The sequence below is a fragment of the Chiloscyllium punctatum genome, chromosome 9, assembly GCF_047496795.1.
Source record: "Chiloscyllium punctatum isolate Juve2018m chromosome 9, sChiPun1.3, whole genome shotgun sequence".
NCBI classification, from domain to species: domain Eukaryota; kingdom Metazoa; phylum Chordata; class Chondrichthyes; order Orectolobiformes; family Hemiscylliidae; genus Chiloscyllium; species Chiloscyllium punctatum.
Genome location: NC_092747.1, coordinates 61363889 through 61390400, shown reverse-complemented (window position 1 = coordinate 61390400; position 26512 = coordinate 61363889). Strand labels below are relative to the sequence as shown.

Genomic DNA, 26512 nt, shown 5'->3' with positions numbered 1-26512 from the left:
ATTAGTATCGAATGACGGAGCAGGTTTGATGGCTGTATGGTTCACTTCTCTTCCTATTTCTTGCATTCTTGCAGCATCATCAATGGGGAACCTCCTTTAACAGTGTCCTCACCAATATTTCATGCATATTGTAGAAATAATTTTTTTTCATGCATCCAGATTCAATCGATGTTCACAATAAAAATGGGCTTCAATTCAAATTGCATTCTATTATTGGACATTGAGATGTAATTGATGATGCCAGAACTGAATTGATTGTCCAGAGAGAGTTTTAGTGAGCCTTGTGAACTGTCATGGAGCTTGCAGTTATGGTTCTCCCACAGTGGTATTGGGTAGGAAACGCATTTAAAACAATGAGGCAAGATTGATACATTGACGTGAGTTAAAGTGAGTTTAATCAACTATCCAGTATAAGTTCCAGTCAGCATAACATTGTTGTTTGATGCATTCTTTACAGCAGCAGAGCTACAGGAGTATTAGACAGGAACTTCCTGCCAGTCAAATTCAATTAACTTTCCAGCAGATTTCGACTTGACCAAATGGGTGTGAGATTCAAACTCTAAGGTTAACGAGTAGTTAGATGAAATTGGGAATTAGAACAAATCAAAAACATTGAGTTTAGATATATTGGACAGACAAATGTGATGTATTATTAACTGATATTATAGTAAATGCTAACATATCGCTTCTTGTCATGACCAAGATTCATAAGAATTAATTTTAGTTGTCGCCTTTCACATCTGTCATGTAAGCCATAGTAAGCCTATTCTGAGAACTTTGGAAATATCCTTCCAACCAAATGAGTATGTGAAAATGTTACATCAGTTCACAATTCTAATAAAGACCCAAACTATCCACAATCGATGTGATGAATTTTAGTGTTAGTTACACTATTCAGGGGGTTCTCCAACCAAAGCCAAATTCAGGGTCGATGCATAGTGTGCCTCCAAATGTATAGTCCAAATGATACCCATCAGTTTTAAGGTGGTGACACAGTTATTAAAATGGCCTCAGTAATAGTTTCGTGGTAAGTGTTCACAATTGCAGCAGTAAAAGGGGTGGAATTTTTTTTTAAATCACTGAGAGTGGAGAAAAGCATACCACTGAAATCCTCTGTTATACCTATGGATTTTGTGAGTAAATATTTATATGTCAAAAATAAAATCATGTTAATTTTGCATGTGCGTTTACCAGTGCGTGTACATAAAATATTATGGTCAACTCTAATGTACTTTTCCAGTGTGTGTGTGTAAGTTATCAATTTCTGCAGAATGCAATGTCGGGCAATCAAATGTATCTCAAACAGGCGGCAATCTTGTCTCAGTACTGGACATCTTAAAATATGGCTTTTAATATGGACCAGTACATTCCAAGTCCAAGGGATATTTTATTGAGCAAAGCCTTCATTTTATCATGTCAACTTTCAGGAATTCATTTTTTCTTCATATCACATACTAAGCAGTTCACACACACATAATCTTCTTTTCCCTGTACAGCTGTGTTAGAAAAACAATTGTTTTGAAGTGAAATTGGAATAAATTAGTTAATATAGCAGTTTATCTTCTCGTGATCTAGACACTTCCAAAATTATGGCAAAATCTCCTTCTTGGCTATGTAACAAAAGGCTAACCAGCTTTGATCATTTCTCTGCAAAAAGCGATCATCTGGACAAAATGTCTTTCAAGACAATGTAATAACACCACTTAGAAATTGAAACATAAGTTAATGTCCTTAGAATTGCTTTTTAATGTAAATATCAGTGTAAGAAAATTGTTTTGTTTTACTTTCAGTTAGAGGTATACTGTAATCATTGGAGATAGAACTTACTACTGTGTGCTGAAATATGAAACATCCATTTGGCTTCAGTCATTAGATGGTTAAATCATCGATGATTGTTGTCATCCCTTTACACTCCCAAACCACACAGGCCCCTCACCACTACCCCCAATCCTCCCAATCAAACCTTGCTCTGCTTGCTATCTGAGGAAACAAATGACTAATTCTTGCTCGCAGTGCTGGCACTGCAGAACTGTATTGAAGTAAGATGCATGTCTGACACTTTTTTTTTATTTTAAATGCCTTGTGTTAGTTTTTTTTCTCTCTCTCTTTGCACATATCATGCATTTGAACGTATACAGCGACATAACATTCATGTCCTGTCAAATTGACTCTGGATGTGGTAACAAGACAAAATCTAATTATTACAGCTATTACTGTACTCTGGGCCAAGCAAACTTGAATGTTTTCATGCTTCATAGATTAGCATATCGTATGCAGCCAACTGCAAAAAACAGTTCATGTTACACTGGCATGATCCAAGAGCAGTAGCTTGCCGCTCACTGCTGTAATTTGCTCCCAGCAACCTCATCAGGCCTACGCATTTGACACTGATAGGATGTAGGTGGTTTACACTAGTCCGAATTTACCTATTTTAAAAATGTTAACAATTAAATGTTCTTTTTTGCATCCCCTGAAAGGATAAAACACTATTTTGAAATTAGCCTGTATTGAGATATATTGCTATTTACTGAAACATAGAATATTGCAGTATGTTTTTCTTCATCCCTCACAGGGGTTAATGTCAAGACCTATAAACCAGACACATTTACTTCAGCAAGCAAAGCTTCTGTCTTTTTAATCTTAAATTAAATCTCACACATAATAATTGATTTGGTTGGAAATTCGTTACTGTACTGTGGGTGGCCAAACTAAGTCAATAAGCTCATAGAATAAATTTGTGAATATGTTTCTGCGCTGGTTTTGTTTGTTGGGATTTATGCATCATTAACTGCCTGTGGCTTTCTTTTTTTTTCTCAGCAATCAGTCATGGTCTTCTCATCCTAAGCACCCTTTCACTTTCTCACTCCATCAATCTTTCCCAACGGGCCTTTTTTAGTTGACCTTGTGGATCATCATTTTGTTGGTCTTCTTTTAGCCTTCAACACTTTTTGTTTCTGCTGAGTGCAGTAGTTGTCCTGCCTATCCAGCTGTGTGATGAATTAGTAAGGTGATAGGGCTAACAAAAGAACAAAAGATTCCCTTAAGTCAGAACAGATTGGTGTCTAATGTACTATTTTAAAATTAGAAATAAGATTCACATTGGTCAATTCCCTCAAGCACTGAAAAAACCTTTCCCTTGAGCTACCAGCTTTTGATTAACAGAGTCACATTGTTGCCTTATTACTTACAATGCTGAGGAGTCCTGCTGTGATGAAGTCCCTTTCTCTTCCAGTTCAATTAGTAAATTAGTGTCAAAGATCCTTGTGATAGTGCATTCTAGAAGAATACATTAATAGCTTATCAGATAAAAGGTTTGCGAAATATTAATTTCTTTGCAATCTGATACTGTAACACAAGCTTAAATAGGCATTTGCAAAAAATATGGAGTGAGCTTGTAAAGCCAAGCATGAAGTACTATACAGGACAGATATTTACTGCTTTTCTGAAATTATCTATGAATTGGAACATGTTTTTCTCATAGGAAGTTGCACTATATTTTATTGTGTCCTGTGAAATGGCATTTGCTGTTTCCAAGATACAATTGCAGTACGACTTTCTTAAAATAAAAGATTTGTGCCATTAATACCAACAGCCGTAAAATAAGTAAAAATTATGGGCCCCAAATTTCTGACAGGAACTGCAAGGTATCAAACAATGCTTTACATATTCACCTGAACTTGCTGTCACTGTGATTCCAAACATGAAATTACCCTTTCAAATTAAAAATTAATTCTTCCATCTAAAAAGGGAGAAATTGTAAATAAAAAAGATAAATATTTATGAGATGACATCTCACAACATAATTTCAGGGTTAGAATATTGTCATGATTGCTACTCAGTCATTGAAATTTCGAGACAGACTTGGATAACTTAGTCATTGGTCATTTGGATTATGATGGTCCTAACTGAAAGGCTGATTCTGTAGATAATCACAAAACATCAAGTGTTCTTAACCTTTAATCTCTATTTAATTTGAAAAGATGCAAACTGAAATCACTCAAAATCAAAGATGTACCCAATTCTTTTATGAAAATATGCCATATAAATGCTGTTAGATGCATTACTTTAAGTATTGGATAGTAATGTGTGCTCCGTTTGATTGCAATTGGTTATTCGAGGTCATATTTTTGAAAAATAACACTTGCTATCTCCAGTACAAACAAATAATGCTGAAAATAACTTTGACCATGTTATAATAGGTCATTTCAAAGTCCAAATAAAACACAGAACAAAATCAGGGCCAAAATTAAATAGTTATCAGGAATCCCTTGATTATAAACTGAAGAGAAAAATATTAAATAGGCAGATATCATCCTATTTTCATTTTTGCTTTCCAAGAATATCATTTTGTAAACATCTAATATGGCATCACTAAACAAGATATCATAGCATTTCTCCCACATAATGAGGAATTGTCCATGTTCTGACTGTTATCTGTCATTGGTCATCCATACCATGGGCAATATTTTACAAATGTCACAAAACAAAAACTGGGCAATTTCTGATCACTAGACAAATTATGCAAATTGACAATAAATTGATGAACGTACTTAGTTACTAAATGATTTCAGATGTGACTTATTCTGTAAATTCTTTCACGTCCAAAGCAGACATATGCGGTGCAAAATTCAATTTCAGCTTAGCTACAAAATGGGTGGTGGCAGACCAAGCAAACCTCTTACAGCCTTCCTGATTTTTCCTCTTATTCAAAGTGGTGATCTGCTGCACTTGTTTTGGGCATTCACAAAACTCCAAAATGCAATTCCAGGATGTATCATATAACACCTCTACTGTTATTACCATCTATTACCATTTAGCACACCAAAAAATTGATTGGGCAAATTGTACTAATTGTAATACTGAACAAGCATAGTTACAGGACATGCAAGATACAAAGTAAAATATCATCACCAACTGTCAAAAGAAAACTATTAACAAAATATAATACATTGATCAAGGAACTGTAACCTTTGAGATAAGGCTTTGTAGGCCACTGTAGGAATTTGAGTATTGAAACCTTGCACAGTATTGAAAGGTTTCACTGACCCCAGTTCCTTCAATTTTGCACTGCAAGTTTGCGAAGATAACTGGATCATTACATGGATCAATTATCAACAACACATAAAATAGGGAAAAGACCTACTCCAGACCACCTCACTGTACCGTACATCGGTGCCTAATTTATCCAGAACTCCTGCAGTGATCCTGCCAGAAAAAGATGACTTTTCTCATTGCTATCACAGCCATGCACCTGTTTGGCCTAAACTGGCACCTGCAGCCGATGGAAGGGCAGATGTACCAGATCGGTGAGAACAAAGCCAGCAGTTGGCCAGTGCCAACGGACGTCACATTGTCTCCCTCTGGTGGCACAGGTTTAGGCTTGCCTGAAAGGAAAGGCAAAGGAACCAGTGAAGGTATGGTCTACTGTAAACATAATCAATACTATGAAACTGGCTTTAAATCTGCAGTGTACTTTATGTTTAATATACAAGGGTTATTTGTGAGTTATAATTATAGAACTGCACATACAATGTTCCCTTTTAATATATTCTGCCTTCTTATTGGTACAAATTTTGAAAAGAGTTTTCTCAGTTTTTGGACAACGTCTGTCAGGTTTTGTCAAATTACTGTGCACTGTATTATGTGTATATGCATTGCGGTGGATTACATTTTAATGGAGCAATGGTATTTTGTGACAAAGGGCTGCCGTGGAAGCATTTTGCATGGTTGTGCCAATGATGGAGCCAAATATAAATTCTTATATTAACAGTATATTACAAACCTTCTGATATGCAAGCTATTTAAAAGCATTGCTGTGAAAATTAAAATACACTCCATGGCTGGAACTAAGTTGGATAACCTTTTAAACTGAACCCATTCTGACATTCTGAGCTTACAATGTATACCCACATTATATTGATGCACAATGACAGCCAATTTTTTTCAATGTGGAATCTCTGCCATTAATACATCCCTGTAGGTATAGAATTAGGAAGAATTTTTGATTTGTGACTCAGAAGTTCTTGCCATTAGTTTAATGTGATGATTCTTTGCCAGCAGATATCACTTGTAGGGATTATGTTTGAATAACTATTCAGCAGGTTCGTTGTCTGCGTATTTCCTAAGGAAAAATATAATTAATATGGATTACAGTCAATAAGATATATCATAGTCAACGCATTACACTTAGTTGATTAAGGAGGAAATAATGGCCAGGAGCACTCTCCTCAACTTTGAAACAGTTCTTTTGACTTTGAGAAAGTCGATGGGGATCCTGTTTAATGTTTCATTTGAAATATTGAACTGGAGTATCAGCCTAAACTTTGTGCTAATGTCACTGAAGTAGGATTGGAACTTGTACGTTTTTCACTGGGAGGTGAGCATGCTTCAACTCAACCATGCCTAACAAAGCATACTTTGGGCTTTTGTTTCATTATGAGAATAATCAGATGAAATTGATTGGCAAAGTGTTTAATGGCAGGAGTGTAAAACATTTGACACTCATACTCAGTGCTCTTTATAGGTAGAGAATTCAGAATACACAGGAACATTACTTTGCAACAAGAAAGAAAACATCCCAAAGGAAGAAGCCACTATCTGCGGTTAACTTAAAAAATTAATTGCATATCAAACTTAAATAAAAAGCAGGAAATTATACAAACATAGATGGCAGCTCAGAATATCAAACACAATATAAAAAACCGACAAAGGATAATAGAAGATTCAAAGCGAAAAATTGAAGTATGAGATAAAGCTAGCTAGAAATATATAGAAATGGTGTTAAGGGCCAAATATGATAGAGGTCTGAACAGCATGGGCCATGGCAAGATTTGCATCAGACTTGGATGCAAAATCTGGCAAGGCCTGTTTTGACATTGGGAGAAACTCATTGCATCTTTTATGTATTAGCTGAATGGCAAGGTGAGCTGCTTGCTAGACAACAGCAACTCATCTCATTAATATGCAGTTTCCTATCTAAACTAATTCACTGACCAAGTTGGAATTGAGAATTCTCCGCATGGAGATCGGAGTGAATACCTGGCAACTTCCACTCATATCTGGCTGCCAGGAGCCTCCGTGTTGTTCATCACCAAGCACCTTCACAGGTCACAATCCAAGACAGAAGCCATAAGCACCCCTCATCCATGGAACAGGGTAGATATCTTTTAAGTGTAACATTGGAGTTAATGGGACAGGGAAGTCAGTTGGAGGTGAAGTTCAATATTTGGGATAATGCATGGGGGGCGAATGAGTATAACTGGGCAGTCAGGGTAGTGTGAGGTAAAATGGGACATCCCTGGTGATCAGGGGATACCTGGGGAGGATAATTGGGGGAGCCTGGTGCTGACGGTATTCATCTGTGTTCCGTCATCACTTGCCATGTGAAATGTAACTGGAAAATGGGAGCACAACAGCCAGAGTGCAAAAGCAGTGTGAAGTTGATGGGCAGAGATGGATGATCTACATCTCCTGGATGCTTGGTACATTAAAGGGACAAGAAGGTGAAGAGTGCATTTGCAAAGTGCAGTCTCATTTCATTGGTAATTGTTTTGTCACCCATGTGCAATCCATGCAGAGTGAACTTCCTTAGGCATCAAATGCTTGTCAAAAGCAGATTACACCATTTCGTTGGCATTTGCAAATCAAACGTTGTTATCTTAGTGGTGAAAAGTTGGCAGCAATGACTTAAAATGTGAAAAATGCTAGCCAAAGCGTCGTATCACTCGTGGAAATTTCAAGGATGGCATGAGACGGGGCAAACTTTGTTAGGTCACGTTTCATATAAGTATGGCAATGATTTCAGTGTCAGGTTCCATGGTTGATGTTAGTCTGAGATTGGAAAGGGGTCAAAATGCACAGGCACTCCATTTTTGATGTAATATGTTGGTCACTCCACCAGCGTGGCACCTTCACCAAGTTGATGCATATGCCTCAACCAGGGCCCTGGTGGGGCAGACAATAGGGCTCCTGAAAATGCAGTTTCTCTGCTCAGACCAGTCTGGGAGCCCCTCCAGTAAAATCCAGACAGAGTGTGCCACATCATTCAGGTGTGCTGTGCTCTGTTCAGTTCAAGCAGACAGTGAGGCAGTCTGCTGGATGTTGAGAAACCAGGGGAGTAGAGGCAGTTTTCTGCAGAGAAGGGTGATGACATTGAGTTATAGGAAGTTATCCTTGTATCTGATGGAGCTCAGAGCACTAGGTGCTACAAACCAGACAGGAACTGATTGACACTCAGTTCCAGTGGGTATGAGATGAGTGCAGAAGACCACCCCATGGACTGTGGACTATTCGTTGGTCATGATGCCAGAATTTTGATTGCAAACTTTGGAAATTGAAGCCTTCTACTCACTTAATTTGCATTGAGTTTTTCTGACAAAATAAAAGCTCACCTTTGGAACTGTCCAATTGCTTGCCTATTTATTGTGTTCCGCTACTGGACAATGACAAAACTTAGGTGTCCAGTATACGTTGAGAACAAAGCACCAATGACTTAGAGTGTTTAGACAAGATATAACTCAGAACAGGGAAACGGTGTTGCCGGGTGGCTAAACAACAAGGGAGAAGGAGTGCGTTGGAGTGTTGAGCCAGGATTTGCTGATGAGCAGTAATGACGGATCACCAGCGTGTGCATAGGAGCACAGTGACCTCTAAAAGAGGATACAGGGGAAGAGATATGGTCTTTCGATGGATCTCTGCTGAATAACAAGTTGTTCAGGCAATGCTGACTGTAAGATGGGATGAGAATTGGCTGTGAGGGACGCTTTAGGGATGGGAAGCTAGTTATGCAAGTGTGTCTGGTAAGGTGTGGTGAGAAATCTCACTGGGCTTCATGGCAAGAATCCCTCAAAGAAAACTGACTACTTAGCCAATAAGCATTAGATTTGGCCCTGAGATTTTCTAATGATAATAAAAAGAATTAACAAATGTGAGAATTGGTCTTACAGAACATGACTCTGAGGAAATTAATAATGCAAATTAAAGAGATAGCAAATGAATTACTCAGTAGTTTTACTTCTTCACTGTAGAGGATATTAATAATATCCCAGAGATAGTTACAAATCAGGAAATGGGAGAAAGGGAGCAACTCAAGTAAATTACAATGAACAGAGAAGTGGTACATAGTAAATTACTGGAGCTGCAGGATGACAAGTCTGGACCCTGTCAGACTTCATCCTACGGTGGCTAATGAGATTTTTGATGCCTTGGTTTTAATTTTCCGAAGATTTCTCAACTCAGGAAATGTCCCATTAGATTGGAAAATAGCTAATTCCATTAGATTAGATTCCCTAGTGTGGAAACAGGCCATTCGGCCCAACAAGTCCACACCAACCCTCCAAAGAATAACCCAACCAGACCAGTTTCCCTCTAACTAATGCACCTAACACAACAGGCAATTTAGCATGGCCAATTCACCTGACCTGCACATCTTTGGACTGTGGGAGGAAACCCACGCAGACATGGGGAGAACGTGCAAACACCACACAGGCAGGCACCCGAGGCTGAAATTGAACCCGGGTCCCTGGCGCTGTGAGGTAGCAGTGCTAACCACTGAGCCAACGTGCCACCTCGATACTCTGTCTCCTTCCCCATTATTCAAAAGGGGAAGGAGACAGAAAGCAGGAAACTACAGGCCAATTAATTTAACATCTGTCCGGAAAGATATTAGAAACTATTGTTGAAGATGTTATCACAGGACAGTAAGAACAATTCAAGCCAGTCAAGTGACGTCAAAATGTTTTGTGAAAGGGAAATTATGTTGTACCAGTTTCTTGAAGTTCTTTGAGGAAGTGACATATGCTATGGATTAAAGCAAACCAATGGGATGTGCTTCAGTGTCCAGAAATCATTTGATAAGATGCCACATCAAAGGTTTTTATGAGTAATAAACGCTTATGATGTGGAGTGAGATATTGGCATGGACAGAAAATTGGCTCGCCAACAGGAATCATAGAGTAAGCAAAATATTTTTTTCTCTGCTTGGCAACATGCAATAGCAGTGTGATGGGGATCAGTGCTGCGGTCCTAAGTTTTTAGATAGATACTCAGTTGAAGGAATCAAAAGTTGATAAATTTGCTGATGTCACAAAGTAGAAAAGTAATTTGTAAAAAGAACATAAGGAACACCAAAAGGTTAAGTGAATTGTAAAGGAGTATAATATGGGAAAGTATGAAGTTGTCTATTTTAGCTGAAAAATTGAAAAAAAAACACATCATTTAAACATTGAGAGGTTACAGAGCTCTGAGATGCAGGGAGAACTGGATGAACTAATTCAACAGATTAGTGTGCATGTAGGAAAGTGAACAGGATGTTACAATTTCTGGCTAGAAGAGTTCAATAAAAAAGATAGTGAGTTATGCTTCAGTTACACAAGTCACTTGTGAGACCACATCTGGAGTATTGTGTACTGTGTTGGTTTCCTTATTTAAGGAAGCATGTATGCATGTGAGAAGTTTCTCTGTACTAATAATGGAATGGGCTGGTTGTCTTATGAGGAATGTTTGGGCAGGCTAGGCTTGTATCCACTGGAGTTTAGCAGAGTAAGAGGCATATTAATTTAATTATGTAAGATTCCAGGTGGACAGTGTAGATCAGGAAAGGATGTTTCTTCTTTTGGGAGGATCCATAACTGGGGGTCTATATTTCAAAATACGGGGTCATCCAATTAAGCCAAAAAGGAGGATTTTTAAAAAATCACAGCACTGAGATTCTTTGGAACGATCTTACTTAAAATTCAGTCGAAGCAGAGTCTTTAAATGTTTTATGTCAAGTATAAATTGATTTTGATAAGCAAGGGGATGAAAGATTATTGAGGTTGGATTGGATGATGGAGTAATCCAATCAGCTATGAATTATCGAGTGATGGAGCAGACCTGAGAGGCTGAGTAGCCTACACCTGCTCCTAACTCGTATGTTCATAAGACAATGCACAAATCAGCAAGAGGTCAACTGCATTGCTCCTGATGATGAAAATCAAAGATTTGAACAGAAGCAAAGTTGGAGTTGACAGGTTCCATGCTCCAGATATTTCAATGGTCAGGTAGTCATTCAAGCAGTTCAGACTGGAAGTACACATTACTGTCACACAGAATTCCCAACACAGCTGACTCGGACAGAATTACCCACCAAATTGAAAATTCCAATGGGCAATTCTCTTGAGTCGGAAACATTCTGAAAAAAGACCCTCAAAGTCAGAGAATTCTGATGGGTTCTACTCACTGAGGTTTAATTGTTACCCAGGAATGGTTTATGGATTAGCAATCTCCTCGAATTTCTGGTTAACAATTAAAATGAACCACAGGCTTACACTGGTGCTCCCCAACAAGACAACCCAACCCCAGCCTTGACACTCCCACACTGAACACCACCAACCTTCCGTCATAGCTCTTCTATCACCCCAGCGGTTCATTCCAACATCATCCGGTACCTTATCTGGCAAGTGCCTGGAACCACCCCTCCCCCCACCCCCCCATGCAACATAACCTATTTCCTCCCACCAACCGCACTGGAGCTAATATTTAATGTTCTCTACTGACCCGACTGCTCAACCTACCTGGAGCTCTTATTCCCTTACCTATCACCCTTCCACACCCACCCCCATCCATCTGCCACCTTAAAATCTCACCTACTTGGCATAATTTACTCCCCCCCCCCGCCCCCTGCCTTGTACCCTACCACTCACCCCACCCACCTGCCTCCCAACCCTCACTTTCACTTGACATATTTATCCTTTCGCAGATGCAGTCAAAGATCTGCTGCATATTTAAATCACTGAACCCAGCACACAGTCTGCTGCATAAAGGACCATGACTTTGACATTGATCCTTCCTTCTTGCTGACTGTGAGAATTCCTGGGCCGCTTTCTCCTTATTTTGTTTCAGGACACTCTTGTAAAAGTAATCTAAAAGCGTCTGAGTAATTTCTTTTTGATCCAATCAAGGTTGGAATTAGGGTTTCCGATTCTGATCAGAATTTCCAATGTTGTCTGCAAAAGTTGCAGAAGTTGATTTTAAGCCTTAACAAATTAAGACTGTAACAGTGAAAACATTTGAATGTGATGGCTTTGAGCGACAAGAAATTGGAGTTAGCTGTTCCTAATATCCAAGGAAGACAGCACTGTTTCTGAGGCTGTAGCTTTTGCAATTCCCTCCCCAAACATCTCCATCTGTCACCTCTTACTCCACCCTTAAAATGCTCCTTGAAACTTACCATTTTGCTCATTTGTCCTAACATCAAGGTTTGTTTGATCACATTCCTCTTAGGACATTTTAATAGATGAAAAGTAATGATATCAATGCAAGTTGTTTTGAATGACCACAGGAACATTTCCTTTGAACTGGCACTTGCAATAGAAACATGGAAGGGGGAAATTGAAGAGTAAGAATGAGGAAAGGTTGAAATTAGATTTGACCAGGAAGCAACAAATCATCAACAGTGCTGCAGCAGTGTATGTCACTGGAGGAAAAGGCCACACTAGTTCGAGGTTGGGACATCTTTGGGATAACATTAAATTAAGCATATTTTAAGTTTTACTTGAAAATAATTCACGATGTTGATGGAAAGATGGGAAATCAAGCAGAAGGAGCATCACCCCTGTCCTGCTTGCTGGTTGCCAAATAGCCTATGGCCTCCTGTCAGGCACTCAAACTTAAAATGAAAATTAAAAATTATGGATTATGCTATTCTGTTATAAATGTATTTAAACTGTTATGTTAAATACCTGCAATTACAAAAAAACCATGAGAAGTTAACTATATGTTCAGTAATTCATGAATTTGTAATGAATTAACTGTAATCATTCCAGTATATATATTAAGAGGTTGATTTGGTAACCTTGGTGTTGATTCTACTGACTGCTGGATACTTTTCAAAATGTCTATGATTTAAAGGTTAAAAAAATTGCAATACATGTACCTTTGATTTAGAAGTACATTTATCATTTAATTCATTTTGCATCTGCAAGGTGACCAAGAGTCCAGTCGAGGTGATTAATTTATTGTATTTCTCATGTATGAGAAAAAGGCTTAAAGGCTCAGACTTCACAGCATTGCAAAAATGCTCACCGTTGGCATCAATGAAAGCTTCCCACAATCCTTAGCGATCGCTTAGGTGAAGATGTTCTCTCTTCTTTTCATGTGGCATCAACTCAAAGGAACCTTTAGGTACAGCAACAATGGAGGCAGAGTCAGAGGTGGGGAGGGCAGGAAAATTAGGGGACAAAAAAGCTCCCAAGCAAATATGCCAAAGTGTACCTGTCTCTTCCCAATTTTCTTTTTCTGGAGGTTGCCCGAGCGTGCTGCTAGTGGCCATGATATGGGAATCCAGCTGAGTTTGTTAATGACTCAATCAAGAGCCATTTTGCTAGGAATCATTGGCAGCATCACACTGAACCCTGCCATGTGTGCAATGTATCAGCTCACAGGAAGTGAGCACTCCATAGGAGGTTGGAGTGGGGGGGAAGTGATATACAACCTGCATGTTAAATGGGGAAAAATGACAAATCAGCAGGTCATCTGGAGGCAGAAACTTGCCATTGCACGAGAAGCTCCTGAAGTCTGCTGTCAGAGATATAGTACTGAGTGTGAACAAATCACTGACATTTCATTAACCTCATATTTCATCTGTTTGCTGTAGACTGTATTATATATTTATTTCAGCAGCATTCTCACGTGACTGTAGTCATGTCTGCTGGTTTGCCTTTTAATAGCATGTGTTGAATTGCCCTTCCATCTCCTCAATATCCCTGAGGATCTAACTTTGGCATTGCCAAAGTCAGCTTCTTAATTGCACACCTTTGGGATGATTGAACCAGAAAACATTCCGCTGCCAATTGCCAGAAATAAAGCTGCCTACAATTTAAAAACTATTGTGTGAAAATTCAGCTCAAAGGTTGGGGGTCAGTAACCAATCTCACACTGAAGTATTCTCACAGACAGCAAACTAGGCAAGATTTACACAGACAAAAGCAATTATTGGGACACATATTTGGAATTAAAAATGATGGTTTATCATAAGTATACTTTATTAAAAAAAAATGTTCAAAATGTGATTTTGTTTTATCATAATGGAGAAATTCAACATTCCATAAATATAAAACTTATCAGGACCATTGAGGCTGTTAATCAGTAATTATGAATTAATATGTCATTAAAAACACAGTTGCATCTCATTGAACCAACTTTTTCAAAGGTTTTAACACAAAACTGGTGTTGTAAAAAGGCAGTTCCTGTCAGTTGAATAATTTCTGATTCTTTGCAACCTGAGGGATTTCAAACATGCACTCAAAGCATAAATCATTGACCCCCCCCCCCACAATTTCTTAATTTCTATATTTTTCTGGTTCTGAGTGCAACCCAGAAATTAGTGTCAGCTTTCCAAAAACCGTTTCATTCTCATTGCTATCACTGTTGTTTTACACTGAGAATGAAAGGTAACAAAAGATAAAATAGAATATTGGAGAGCAGGCATGATAAAGGAACAGGATTTGAAGAGATTTTGTCAAAATCGAGAAATATTGATTCAAGTGGCTGAAGCTGGGAGTCTGCTGCAGCAGGTAGAAGTTCAGTAAGATGAAATCTAATCTGGAACATGCTGCCAGGGATGGTGGAGGAGGCAGATTTTGTGAACAGAACTGAATGTGCAAAGGATAATAAAGAAGGATATCATTCTTGGAACCATACAGATACAAACCCCAGGTCTATGTGATCTGACATCACTGACTTTGCTCATTTTACACAAGCTCAGTAATTATACTCAGAGTAAAGGTGTAATTCCATTTACTCTACATCTTGCCACTAAGTGCTTTTACAGTGTGCCCTCTTCACACTAACATTAGCCATAAACTGCAACATGAGGCTGCTGAAGTGCAACCATGGACAGCTCAAGGACTCCATGAGAAAGTGAAACTGGATCACCACAGATAAAAAGAAAAACTGCTAAAGGAGGACCAATAGGAGACTCTTGTGTGGTACTCTGAATTGCACAGCTATTTGAAAAGGGCGAGCTTCTTCTCCGGCTAATCTGTGATCGTAAGAAGGGAATGAAGATTCTTGTTCTCTCTCTCCAGTGTTTTTTTTTAAAGACTAGTTCATTGCTCATTAACCATAGAGGAAAGTTTTCTTCAGCTAGTCTTTCACCTTCGTCTTGGATTTCTCAACATTTCTGTAACAAAAAAGCACTTTTTCCACTTCAGGTGTCTCAGTTGTACAACTTACACTGTTCAAATGTGGGATTTCTGAAATCGCCAGCAGGTTTCTTATTTTCAACCTACAAGGCTTGTTTGTGCTATTTGACTTCTAACAGTCAGATGGTGAGACCTCAGTCACACTCAGGTAATTGGACTAACTCTTGCTGCAGTCTGAGTGGTTCAAGCCCAATTCTATATTCAACTTTAAATTTCTCACAGCATGTAGATAGGTTTCTCTTGTACCCTCCAGCTGCCATCTATGCAGATCAGCCACTTCTCCACACTGAATATTAAATTTGATCTATTCTGGACCTAAGAGTCTCTTATCCTCTCCGGATCATCTATTATTTAGCTTCTTGAAGTTGTTGTACTACTCCTTTGCTGAGGATTTTTCTCAAAACATTTCAAGCTTACTGTCATGTTTTGTGTGCATGATCACAAAATCTAGTTGCATACAGTTGGCTTCTGCCATCCATCCTGACCGAACCATTTTGAATCCACTTCCATGCATGATTAAACATCTCTTTTGAACTTTAGCGTTGTTGCTGCATCAGATTTTGTGGCCATTTCACTGGTTTAGGAATGTTTAAAATGTCATTCGAGATTGTGCTAAGACAAAGTTACCATTTTTTTTGTTTCCCAACAATGACTTGGCTTTCCACTCTGGAAGAAACTTCATCGATTTTTAACCCGTAGTGGCGGTCACTGTCCCTGGGCAAGTTTGTGCATTAAGTAATAACTCTAATTTTTTTTAAGCTCTTCAAGAAAGGATAGATTCTCCTCCAAAGAGACAAATGGGTCTCAAGGACAATGTGCCCTGAGTCCATTGGGTACAATATTTCTTATTTAAAGAAATGAATAACTGGTGTGCTGGCTTCCTTCTCTGAAGCTATGTTGTGAAAGCTCGAACCACTATCTAGAACGTTCTCTGGTCGCTGGCCACCGATTTCTTTGACATCACCTTTTCCAGCTACTTTCAGCTGTTTTGAGAGAAATGAAGAATCTACCCCACCCTGTAATGATGTTAGGACTGTCCACTAACTAAAGCATCAGCAAAGTTGGATAAGTAAAATTGCTTAATAAAGAATCATAATGTTTAGGAATTATGTACAAAATGTTCATAATATAGCTTCCATTGCAATTACTACTTCTGGCATCTTACTCTAATGCTTGTACACCCTAAGCCCTCAGGCTTAATCTGAGGATTCATAGCTTCAGCAAGGAGATTATGGGCATAGCATCTGAAAAGATTGACACATCTGTAGTATCCCCTTTCTAACTGGTTTATCTGCTATTTACTTTAATCTCGGTATATCCAAATTCATTCAACAGGTCTTTACTGTCAAGGGAATAGAATTCTTGCTCTGGGCCTGTCCCCCTGGAAGAGCCATCCTAACACTTTTGTCCCCTCTTGCTATGATTCCCACAGCCCCCTCTGGTCTGTGCTTAATTTCCATTGCTGCTGTAATCTTACACCAGTCTCTCTCTTTGCAATTATGAGTCTCAATAAAAGTCACCGGGAAACTAATGCAGTTCCTTTATGGCTTGGAACATACATGCTCTTCCATGCATTTGCCATAAGTGTATTTTTGAGATTTTGTTTCCTACCCATCTCTGTATTTTTATTTCAGTATTATTTTACTTACTCTGGCCTATTTGACTCCCTCCTGTTTCGAACAGTATATTCCATCCTGGCCCTTCTCCCACATTTTCTTTAGCTTCTGAGGGGGCTTTCTGCAGTTCAGTGCCTAGGTAGGTGTCAAAGTCCATCATTGACCAGCCTTGTTGTATAAGGCAATTGACTTGAAAGAGTTATGTCAAAATCTTTGGATTAACTCCCTCACCACCTCCTTCCCCACTCCCCCAATTTGGCATATAAATAACTGTCATAGAGTCATAGAGATGTGCAGCACGGAAACATATCCTTCAGTCTAACTCTTCCATGCCGACCAGATATGCCAACCCATCCAGTCCCACCTGCCAGCACCTGTCCCATATCCCTCCAAGCCCTTCCTATTCATATACCCATCCCGATGCCTTTTAAACGTTGCAATTGTACTAGCCTCCGGCAGCCCATATTTTTTATATATATATAATATATATATATAAACACACACACACACACACACACACACACACACACACACACACACTTCCTTGCATGAAAAAGTTGCCCCTTAGTTCTCTTTTATATCTTTACACTCTCACCCTAAACTGAGCTCCCCCACCCCAGGGAAAAGACCTTGTCTATGTACCCTATCCATGCCCCTTATGATTTTATAAACCTCTATAAGGTCACCCCTCAGCTTCCAATGCTCCAGGGAAAACAGACCTAGCCTATTCAATCTCTCCCTATAGCTCAAATCCTCCAATCCTGGCAATGTCCTTGCAAATCTTTTCTGAACTCTTTCAAGTTTCACAACATCCTTCTGATAGGAAGGAGACCAGAATTGCACACATTATTCCAAAAGTGGCCTGACCAATGTCCTGTACAGCCGCAACATGACCTTCCAACTCCTGTACTCAATGCTTTGACCAATAAAAGAAAGCATACCAAATGCCTCCTTCACTATAGCATTTGCCTGCGACTCCACTTTCAAGGAGCTATGAACCCGCACTCCAAGGTCTCCTTGTCCAGCAACACTCCCTAGGACCTTACCATTAAGTGTATAAGTCCTGCTAAGATTTTTTGCTTTCCCAAAATGCAGCACCTCACATTTATCTAAATTAAACTCAATCTGCCGCTCCTCAGCCCATTGGCCCATCTGATCACGATCCCATTGTAATCGAAGATAACCTTCTTCTCTGTTCATTGTCCATCACGATTCATGACTGGATGTGGCAGGACTGCAGAACTTACAGCTGAATGTTTGTTGTGGGATCACTCCTCTCTATCACTTGTTGATTTTTCTGTTTGGCATGCAAGTAGTCCTGTTTGGTAGCTTCACTGGGTTGACCCCTCGTTTTTGGTATGCCTGGTGCTGCTCCTGGCATGCCCTCCTGCATTCACTGAATCAAGGTTGATCCCCTGGCTTGATGGTAGAGTGGGTGCAATAGCACAACATGTGATTACAGATTTTATTTGAGTACAAATCTGCTGCTGCTGATTACCCTTATGAAGGCCTGGTCTTGATATGAATAAGAAGGGAATAGAGGCATACAGCTCCTGGAAGTGAAGACAGTTTTAGTATGGAAGGGCAAATGTGTCGGCAGAAGCTTTGTGGGTCCTAGGGCCTGTGCATGTGCTGTATTGTTCTTTGTTCTGGATCTAGTAGAAGTCTATCCCATTTAGCACAGTCATAGTACCACACATCGTGATGGAGGGTTGGAAAGGAACCTCAATTTGAAGACACACATGGAAAACATACTACCTTTTCAGCACAGCTTATGGACCAAGCTGAAGGAGCAGGAGATTTTCCGATTGCTCCCTAAAACTGAAACCTCATTGCTAACCAACAACTGAGCCTCCTCAAAGCAAAGACTCTTCTCTCTCTCCAATCTGTAATCCGACCCCCATGATCGGACTCGTCCAAAGTTTAACTATTCCAAGTCCTCTTCCCCCAACCCCAATTAGAATCCAAAATTAGGCCTCAACATGACAGGAACTGAACAAAGGAAGTGAACAGCCTAGGATTACCCTTTGAAGTAACTTTGAATAGGCGGATAAAGAAATCCTCCACATCAGAGTATCTCAGAAATGCATTAGAGAAAGATGAATCAGCAAATTCCTTCTGAGTTGGTTGGGTTTGGAAAACATATTCCCAGTAGGAATTCCCTTTGGAGACTGTCATTGGATGATTTATTCAGTTCGTTGTTCATACTTAGTCTATAGACATGTAGAATTGACCTATTTAATATACTTTAGAAAATAGCAACCTCTTACCTAAGGTTAATATAGTTAACCAGTCTCAAGCTAAAGTTATCTGTTATCTTATTATAAAATAAACTGCTTTTTACTAAAATCCCCAGGCACAGAGGTTAGTACAGCAGACTAGTATTAGAAAAACAGTTAGTGGCAGCAAATCCATCCAAGGAAGATGCCGTCATGAACAAATGCTAGCTGTGAGCATCTCTATCTATGGACTTTGCTGCTGCTGAGTTTCACTTGGGGTACTTTCTCACTTCTGGGTTTGGATTGCTGTGCTGGCCTTGTGGTTTACCATCACTGGTCTTCACTTCAGGCTCTTGCCTCCCACGTCCAGTATGCATGATGGGATAGATGTGAATAAATGGTAGGCATCTATTCAACACTTGCTCTGCAGCTCTTCCCTGCCTTGGAAGGCCTTCATCTCAAGCTTGACTTCCGTTCTCAATTTGCTAGGGTCTTGATGTCAGGAGATTCCTGAGTCAGGACAGAAAGCTCCTTCGGCCTTCTCCAGAGAGAGAGCAGACCTGAGGATGGTCCTCTTCTAGGTAAGGCATTTATACATGGGTTTCCTTTAGTCAGCCCATGCAGCACCACAGTAACTCTTCCCAACTTTCTCTCAGTTTGACTGCTCACTATCAGGAGGGACTAATTTCTGAGTCAGAGTATAGTAAAGTGGTGCACTTCACTTTCATTGCCCCCCAGTCATCCACAAACTTCTCTCTCCTTTTCCTTTGCCACACGCATGTTAGTGTTAACCTCTCTTCTGTCACCCTGGAGCCTCAACCCCATTACACTCGACCCCATTAAAATTGTGACCAATGTGCTTGAATTCCCTTCCCACCCCTGAGCTCATACCCGTCACTGTCACATGCCCACGCTGACCCTTAGATCTGCCATTTTCGAAGTTACCTACGCCTTCACCGAGATTCTCCCACCCCATGAGACCATCCACTTCCTAGCCATGAACCTGGAACTCCCACCCTATTGTGTGTCATTTCCTTCTACTACTGTCATGATTCTAACCACTTCCCAGTAGCATCACTTTAATTCCCTGGACCCCACTGTTGACACCATTGACCCAACCCTTTCAGCAAAATCCTCAACCACCATCCCTGCTAAAGTGATCATTGGGTATGGGGAGAATATGAGAACAGATTATTGAGTTGGATGATCAGCCATGATCATATTGAGTGAGACACCAGGCTAGAAGGACTGAATGGCCTACTCCTGCTACTATTTTTTATGTTTCTGTTTGTGAAGCCCTTCCCATCTGTAACTGCACCATTTATGTTCACACACAATCTTTGCACCTTTCCACCCTTGGCCAGCCTTCTTACCCCATGCCTAATAGCCCTTAGCATGCTTCCCTCAGTTAGCCTCCTGCCCTTAGATTTGGTCTGTGGAAACCCACTCTCAACTATTGCGTCATTATGGCATAGGTGAACACTTCCCATAGTGTACAAAGCAGTGACTCCTCATTCCAAAATCCTAGAAAAAGACTACTCAGGGGAGGTGATGGCCTAATGATATGATGGCTGCGCTGTTAATCCAAAAGATTCAGGCAATGTTCTGGGGACCTGGGTTTAAATCCCACCATGACAGATGGTGGAATTTGAGTTCAATACAAATCTGGAATTAAGAGTCTAATAATAACCATGAATCAATATGGATTCTTGGAAAAAACCTATCTGGCTCACCAAGGAAGGGAAGGAAATTGCCATCCTTTATCTGGTCTGGCTGACATGTGACTCCAGACCCACGGTACTGTGGTTGATGCTTAATTGTCTCTAGGTGATTCAGGATGGGCAAGAAACACTGGCCTAGCCAGCAATGTTCTCATCCCACAAATGAATAAAAAAAACTCTCCAGCTGCACCCCTCTATTTTTGCAGTCACGAATCCGAAAGCACATATTGCTTGTTTGTGCGGAATCTACTTGGGAAGGAAAATTTGATGTCGGTGAGCTGGCCTTTTGGTAAACATGATTGAGATTCAAATGGACACAAAATGGCTTTCTCAACACTTGTCATTGGGGAGCTTGACCTGCCTTTAAAGTTTCAAGATTCTGAATTTGGGCCTCCACTCCCACTGTCCCACCTAGACCAACATTATGGAGTAGTTATTCAGTATTTTAGGAAGACTTTCTTCCATTACTTCTCACTATTCTTCAAGCCAATCAGTTTTTTTCCCTGGCAGAGAGTCAATACAGTCACCCTGAGTTCATGGTGCATAATACCTCCTTGTCCTTCAACCTCTTTGCAGCCTGTACCACAGGTGTTTGCACCATCCTCCTTCATATTTCTTCTCCTTTGTGCAGCAAATAAAATTGCCCAAAAGTGTTCTATTTTTATTTATCAAGTATCACAAGAGACTCTCCTGCAATGGCTTCTCATCCCTACCTATTATCTTTAATGTAATCAAACATCTATCATCCTGTCTGCCTTTATCCCCACTGTAGGTGGGCCTGGTAGATTCTGCATATGTTGTAAATTGTTGCAATTTCTAGAGGCTGGAGCCTGGGCTGTAGAATTGTGTGATCTTAAATGGTTTTGTGATCAATAATTCTGAAAACTAGTGTGATCTGCAGTTCACTTTTAAAAATTCAATTGAAAATGTGTGATCTATGTCATTAAGTTCAACATTTCTAAATTCAAATTATTTGCTAACTATTCTTTTGATTAAATGTCAGTCCTGCTGCCTTATTAGTATTGTATAATTCAAAGTATTGAGAAAATGTTAGCACCAGAAACAACTTTGAATTATCGGGAGTAATTCTGCCTTAGTAAAGCTCTGTGAAAAGCCAGGTTATTTTGTTGAAGACTGTTTAATTGAAGAGTTGTTATTGAAACATTTGTGATAATTCAGAAAACCAAATCATCAATACAAGCCAAAGTCAAACAAAAATCATTCCAAACCTCATCAGAAGGCAGAGGTATATTAAAAGGGTGTCTTGTGTGATCCTGTTTCTAGTTATTAAAAAGAAAGCCAATAAAAAACATGAGTCATTTTGTTGATTATAACTGACAGCACAAAACAGTAGAGTGCCAAACTGAGCTGAATGTTACCATTAAGTGAGCTGTAGACATGCTTTTTCTCTGAATCACATAATAAGATGACAAAGAGAATTCTTGTGCCAAGCTTAGGAAATGTCAAGGCAAATCTTCACCTGAATGGCAGATAGTTAGCCTCCTGAGAACTTTATATTAAAAGAGGATGTCATAGGTGTACAGTAATGTGATACAAAATCAATAACCTTGAGGGAGCAAGCCATAGGATTGTCTGTGAGATCCAACAGCACTAAATTTTAGTGAAAAAAATTTCACCAATTTCTAACCAAACAGCAATCGAAGCCCATTATATTAGCTAGGTCCATTCTTAGTAATAATTCGTGTCAGGTGTTTGAAAATCTCAATTTGCAGAATGCTGTAAAAAATTCTCAAACTAATTTGTGAAAGTGAGAAAATTAAGCTTAGGGTGTGAGAAGACTACGCAGAGCTGGGTAATAAATACTGCATTTGGTTTTGTCTCTGCATATTATGATTTTGCTTCCCCCCCACCTTTCTCTACTTTCTCCTAAAGTACTCTAAGTTTGAATCCTTTTAAAAAGTTGGCTCCTTCAGATTTTGGTTTGGTCAATTTCTCTTCACGATGCAAGCAAGTACAAAACGTTTGCTATATTTTCACAGGAAAAACAGATCATTTAATCCCAGAAGATAGCTATATAGATTCAGGAGAAATTGATGTTGGGCGGCGAGTCACCCAGAAGATACCACCTGGCTTATTCTGGCGCTCCCAAGTCTTCATAGATCATCCAATGTATTTGAAATTTAATGTGTCACTGGGCAAGGATGCTCTGGTTGGGATTTACGGTCGACGTGGTCTACCCCCATCTCACACACAGGTAAAGATTGAATTATTGAAGTAATCATTTGAAGAAGTGATCAGCATTTCTTTTCATATCCACCCTGTTTAATCTTAGGTTGATATGACAAGTTCCTGTTTTATCCAAATGTAACCATTAGAGAGTTACGTCAAAGCTGCCAGGAAGTTGCAAGAGTGTTTTTTGGACTAGTGAGTCAAGGGTGCAATTATCCACTCTCTAGAGTTGACAAAGAAGGTTGGCCAAATGGGCACCGAATTAGGCAAGTTGGCCCCAGAAAGATACACGCCCCTTCTCACCACCTCAACAATTAAGTGCTAAGCAATAAGGCTTGTCTTGGCACCAGGTAAGGCTGTTAAATGGCAGGCACAAAGAATGAATATTTCCATGGAAACTAGGGCAGCCTGCCCTGTTGAGGCGGGGACACCATTTTCTCTAATCTGGGCTAATCAAGGGCAGAAGGAGTTCAAATGGACAGCCACTGAAGACCACCTCTTCATCCCTGCCTCCAATCCCCTGAACCTCCCCTCAGCCTTCACAATGAGACTAGTCTATTCTCCCTGTTGTGTTCTCGTGCCTCAACTAATAAAGGAAAGTATTCCACATGCCTTTTTAATGATTTCTTCTAACTGTCCTGGTGTCTTAAGAGATCTGTCAACGTGCCCTCAAGTCTTTCTGCTACTCCTCACTTCTCAGTGTCTGACCATTTATTTTGTATTCTTTTGCTTCATTTAAGTAACACTTATGCCACACAAATGCCAGGCAATGGCCATCTGCATTAAAAGACAACCTAACCACCACCACTTGACCTACAATGGTGTTAAATTCGCTGAATCCCCTACTACCAACATCCTGGAGATTACCTTTGACCAGAAACTGAACTGGATTGGCTGTAAAATTACCTTGACTACAAGTGCAGGTCAGAGGCTAGTGTTACTGCAGCAAGTAACTCACTTCCTGACTCCCCAAAACCTGTCCACCATCTCCTAGTACAAGTCAGGAGTATAATGGAATACTTCATTTCTCCCACCCCAACCCCCACCCACCCCCCACTTGCCTGGATAAGTGCAGCTCCAATAGCACCATCCAGGACAAAGCAGCCCACTTGATTGGCACCACATTCACTCCCTCCTCTACAAATGCGCAGTAGCAGCAGTGTCTTCTATCTACCTGCAGAAATTCACTGATGATCCTCATACAGCACCTTCCAAACCTAAAACCACTCCCATTTAGAAGCGTAAAGGCAGCAGATACGTGGGAACACCATGACTTGCATATTCCACTTCAATCCACTCACCATCCTAACTTGGAAATACATGGCAGTTCCTTCAGTGTAGCTGGGTCTAATTTCTGGAATGCCCTTCCTAACAGCATTGTGGGTCTACCTACAGCACATGGACTGAAGTGGTTTCAGAACGCGATTGACCACCATCATCTCCAGGGCAACTACGAACAGACAATAAATTCAAGTCCAGCTGGAGACCTCTACCTCCAAGTGAATAAACAAGAAGAATTTGCTTTCCCCAGATATATCACTTCATATTTCTCCAGATTGGTTTCTATTGGCACCTTTCTGCCACCTAATCATTTAATTAATGTCTTTCTGTCATCCATAGTTTTCTTCTGCACTATCGAAACATAGGTGATCTTTACATCACCTGTGTACTTCTTAATCATGGCCCCGACATTTAAGTAATTATATATACCATGAAAAGTAAAGTACCAGGCCCATGGAAAGTGACTGGAAACCGCTATCTGTTCAGAGAAAAAAAAGCACCTGCTTTTCACCCTGCCACTGACCTTGATTAAGATCTAAATTGTTACATTCCCTTGGACCTTATGGATTTTTGTCCTGACCTATGTGCCATATAGTACCTGTTAAAAAACCTTGTTAAAATTCATGTAGACGACATCACAAATATTAGCATCATTGACCTCTTCTGTTAAAAAGTTTTAAAGATGACTTTTCATTTGTCTCAGTATATATTCTTTTAAGTGTGGATTTCAGAGATGGTGGATTGGCACAGTTTATGTGGAACCTATTTTCAGCTGTTTTAATTCAAGGTAACACTTAAATATAAGAAGGATTTTTTTTTAATTTTAGAACACTTTTTCTCAAAAGGATAATTATTTAAATACATTGCCTGTTTACACTCATTCAAAACAAAGTAAGTTTTTCAATGGAAACTTAATTGCAGAAAAAGAACTTCAAAAGACAAACAAATTGGGCAATTTGTGCTGAAATGGACACATTGTGTGCAATGCAGAAACTGTAACCTTTAGTGTGCCTAGGGTTAGTTCAGTTCAGCTCAGGTCCTTTAGGGTCAATTATTAATGAAGCTATTTGCTTTTTAGGGTGAGATTAAATTTAAATATTTGGTCCAAAATAATATCACTACTTTAGGACACTTGTGTTTTCTTTTGAATTTGTGGATCAATCTGTTTTGTGTTTTTCCTGTTATGTTTTCACAATTTTTTAAAGTTCCAGGCATCTGTGCTGGAATTTCACGCACTATGTACTGCATCAAGATGGCTTAGCATTGTGTTACTGTCTCTTTGGTTTTGCTTTGCAAGCATCCGCTATACTGGAAAAAAAATCTGAAAAAGATTGAGTTGATTTCAACTATAAAACTTTGATGTTGAGTTTGAAAGTGAACTCGCATCATCAAAGCAGAACTGGAGTTACGGTCAGGAGGAATTGGGTGCAATGATAGGTGGTTTTAAAACTGAACAAGACCATTTGGGGCAAGGGAATAGTCTTGATTCAGAACCTCAACCATTGCCTCACTAAAGTCAGCTATTGTCGGTTCCTGCTTAGCTGGCTCTTAGGAATAGGATGTTGTGCAGTTGATTCTATAGGGTAGGTAATATTTTGAGATTGATGTGTATTGACTGTGGTTATCATGCAGCAATTACAGCAGTGTGTTTTATCACTTGTTTCTGGTAGTTTGGCTTTGTGGAGTTATTGGATGGCAGACGCCTGCTAGCACAGGAAGTGAGAAGTCTGGAGGGACTCCACAACCAGCACAGAAGCTTGATCCCTCTGACAAATCGAGAGACAGGATTCATTAGATATCTGGATTCTGGAATCTGGCATTTAGCCTTCTACAATGATGGAAAACAGATGGAGCTGGTCTCCTTTATGACCACTGCCATAGGTAAGCACTTACTAGCACAAAATGAAAAGATATTTTAAAACATTGCAAAAATTGAAAATTGCGTTTATAAATCTTTGTTTGTTTGTACAAACAAAGAGGACAAGTGATTGGACTCCTACTATTTAAAATATGACAAAAGTTCTGACACATTCAAAGTGCTTGTTTGTCTGACATGTATATTTAGAACTATTCAAACTTTCCACCATTCTATTTTATGCTTGCTTATGTTCTTCAGTGCAATATCCCCTGATTAAGCCTTATGGAATGTGAATGACTGATAATTTTCTTTATACAAATATTTTACATTTATGAAAAGCACAGTTATCTCTTTACATTTCCCATTCATAAGGTTTCTATACATGGCATAGAAACAAAACAATGGGACCAACCAGTCCAAGCTAATGTTTGTACTCTACTTGATC

General features: G+C 39.5%; 1 protein-coding gene across 11 annotated transcripts in view; it reads left to right on the top strand.

Annotated features, from left to right (window-relative positions):
* Nucleotides 1–26512, top strand: part of tenm4 (teneurin transmembrane protein 4) — a 658797-nt gene that overhangs the window by 444183 nt on the left and 188102 nt on the right. For 10 of the 11 annotated variants that reach the window (XM_072577672.1, XM_072577676.1, XM_072577671.1 and 7 more), the window contains 3 exons: nucleotides 5244–5414; nucleotides 22739–22953; nucleotides 25880–26090. In XM_072577672.1, coding sequence (XP_072433773.1) covers nucleotides 5244–5414; nucleotides 22739–22953; nucleotides 25880–26090 — 597 coding nt within the window. The remainder of the gene's footprint in view (nucleotides 1–5243; nucleotides 5415–22738; nucleotides 22954–25879; nucleotides 26091–26512) is intronic. The other variant, XM_072577680.1, reaches the window with a different exon arrangement.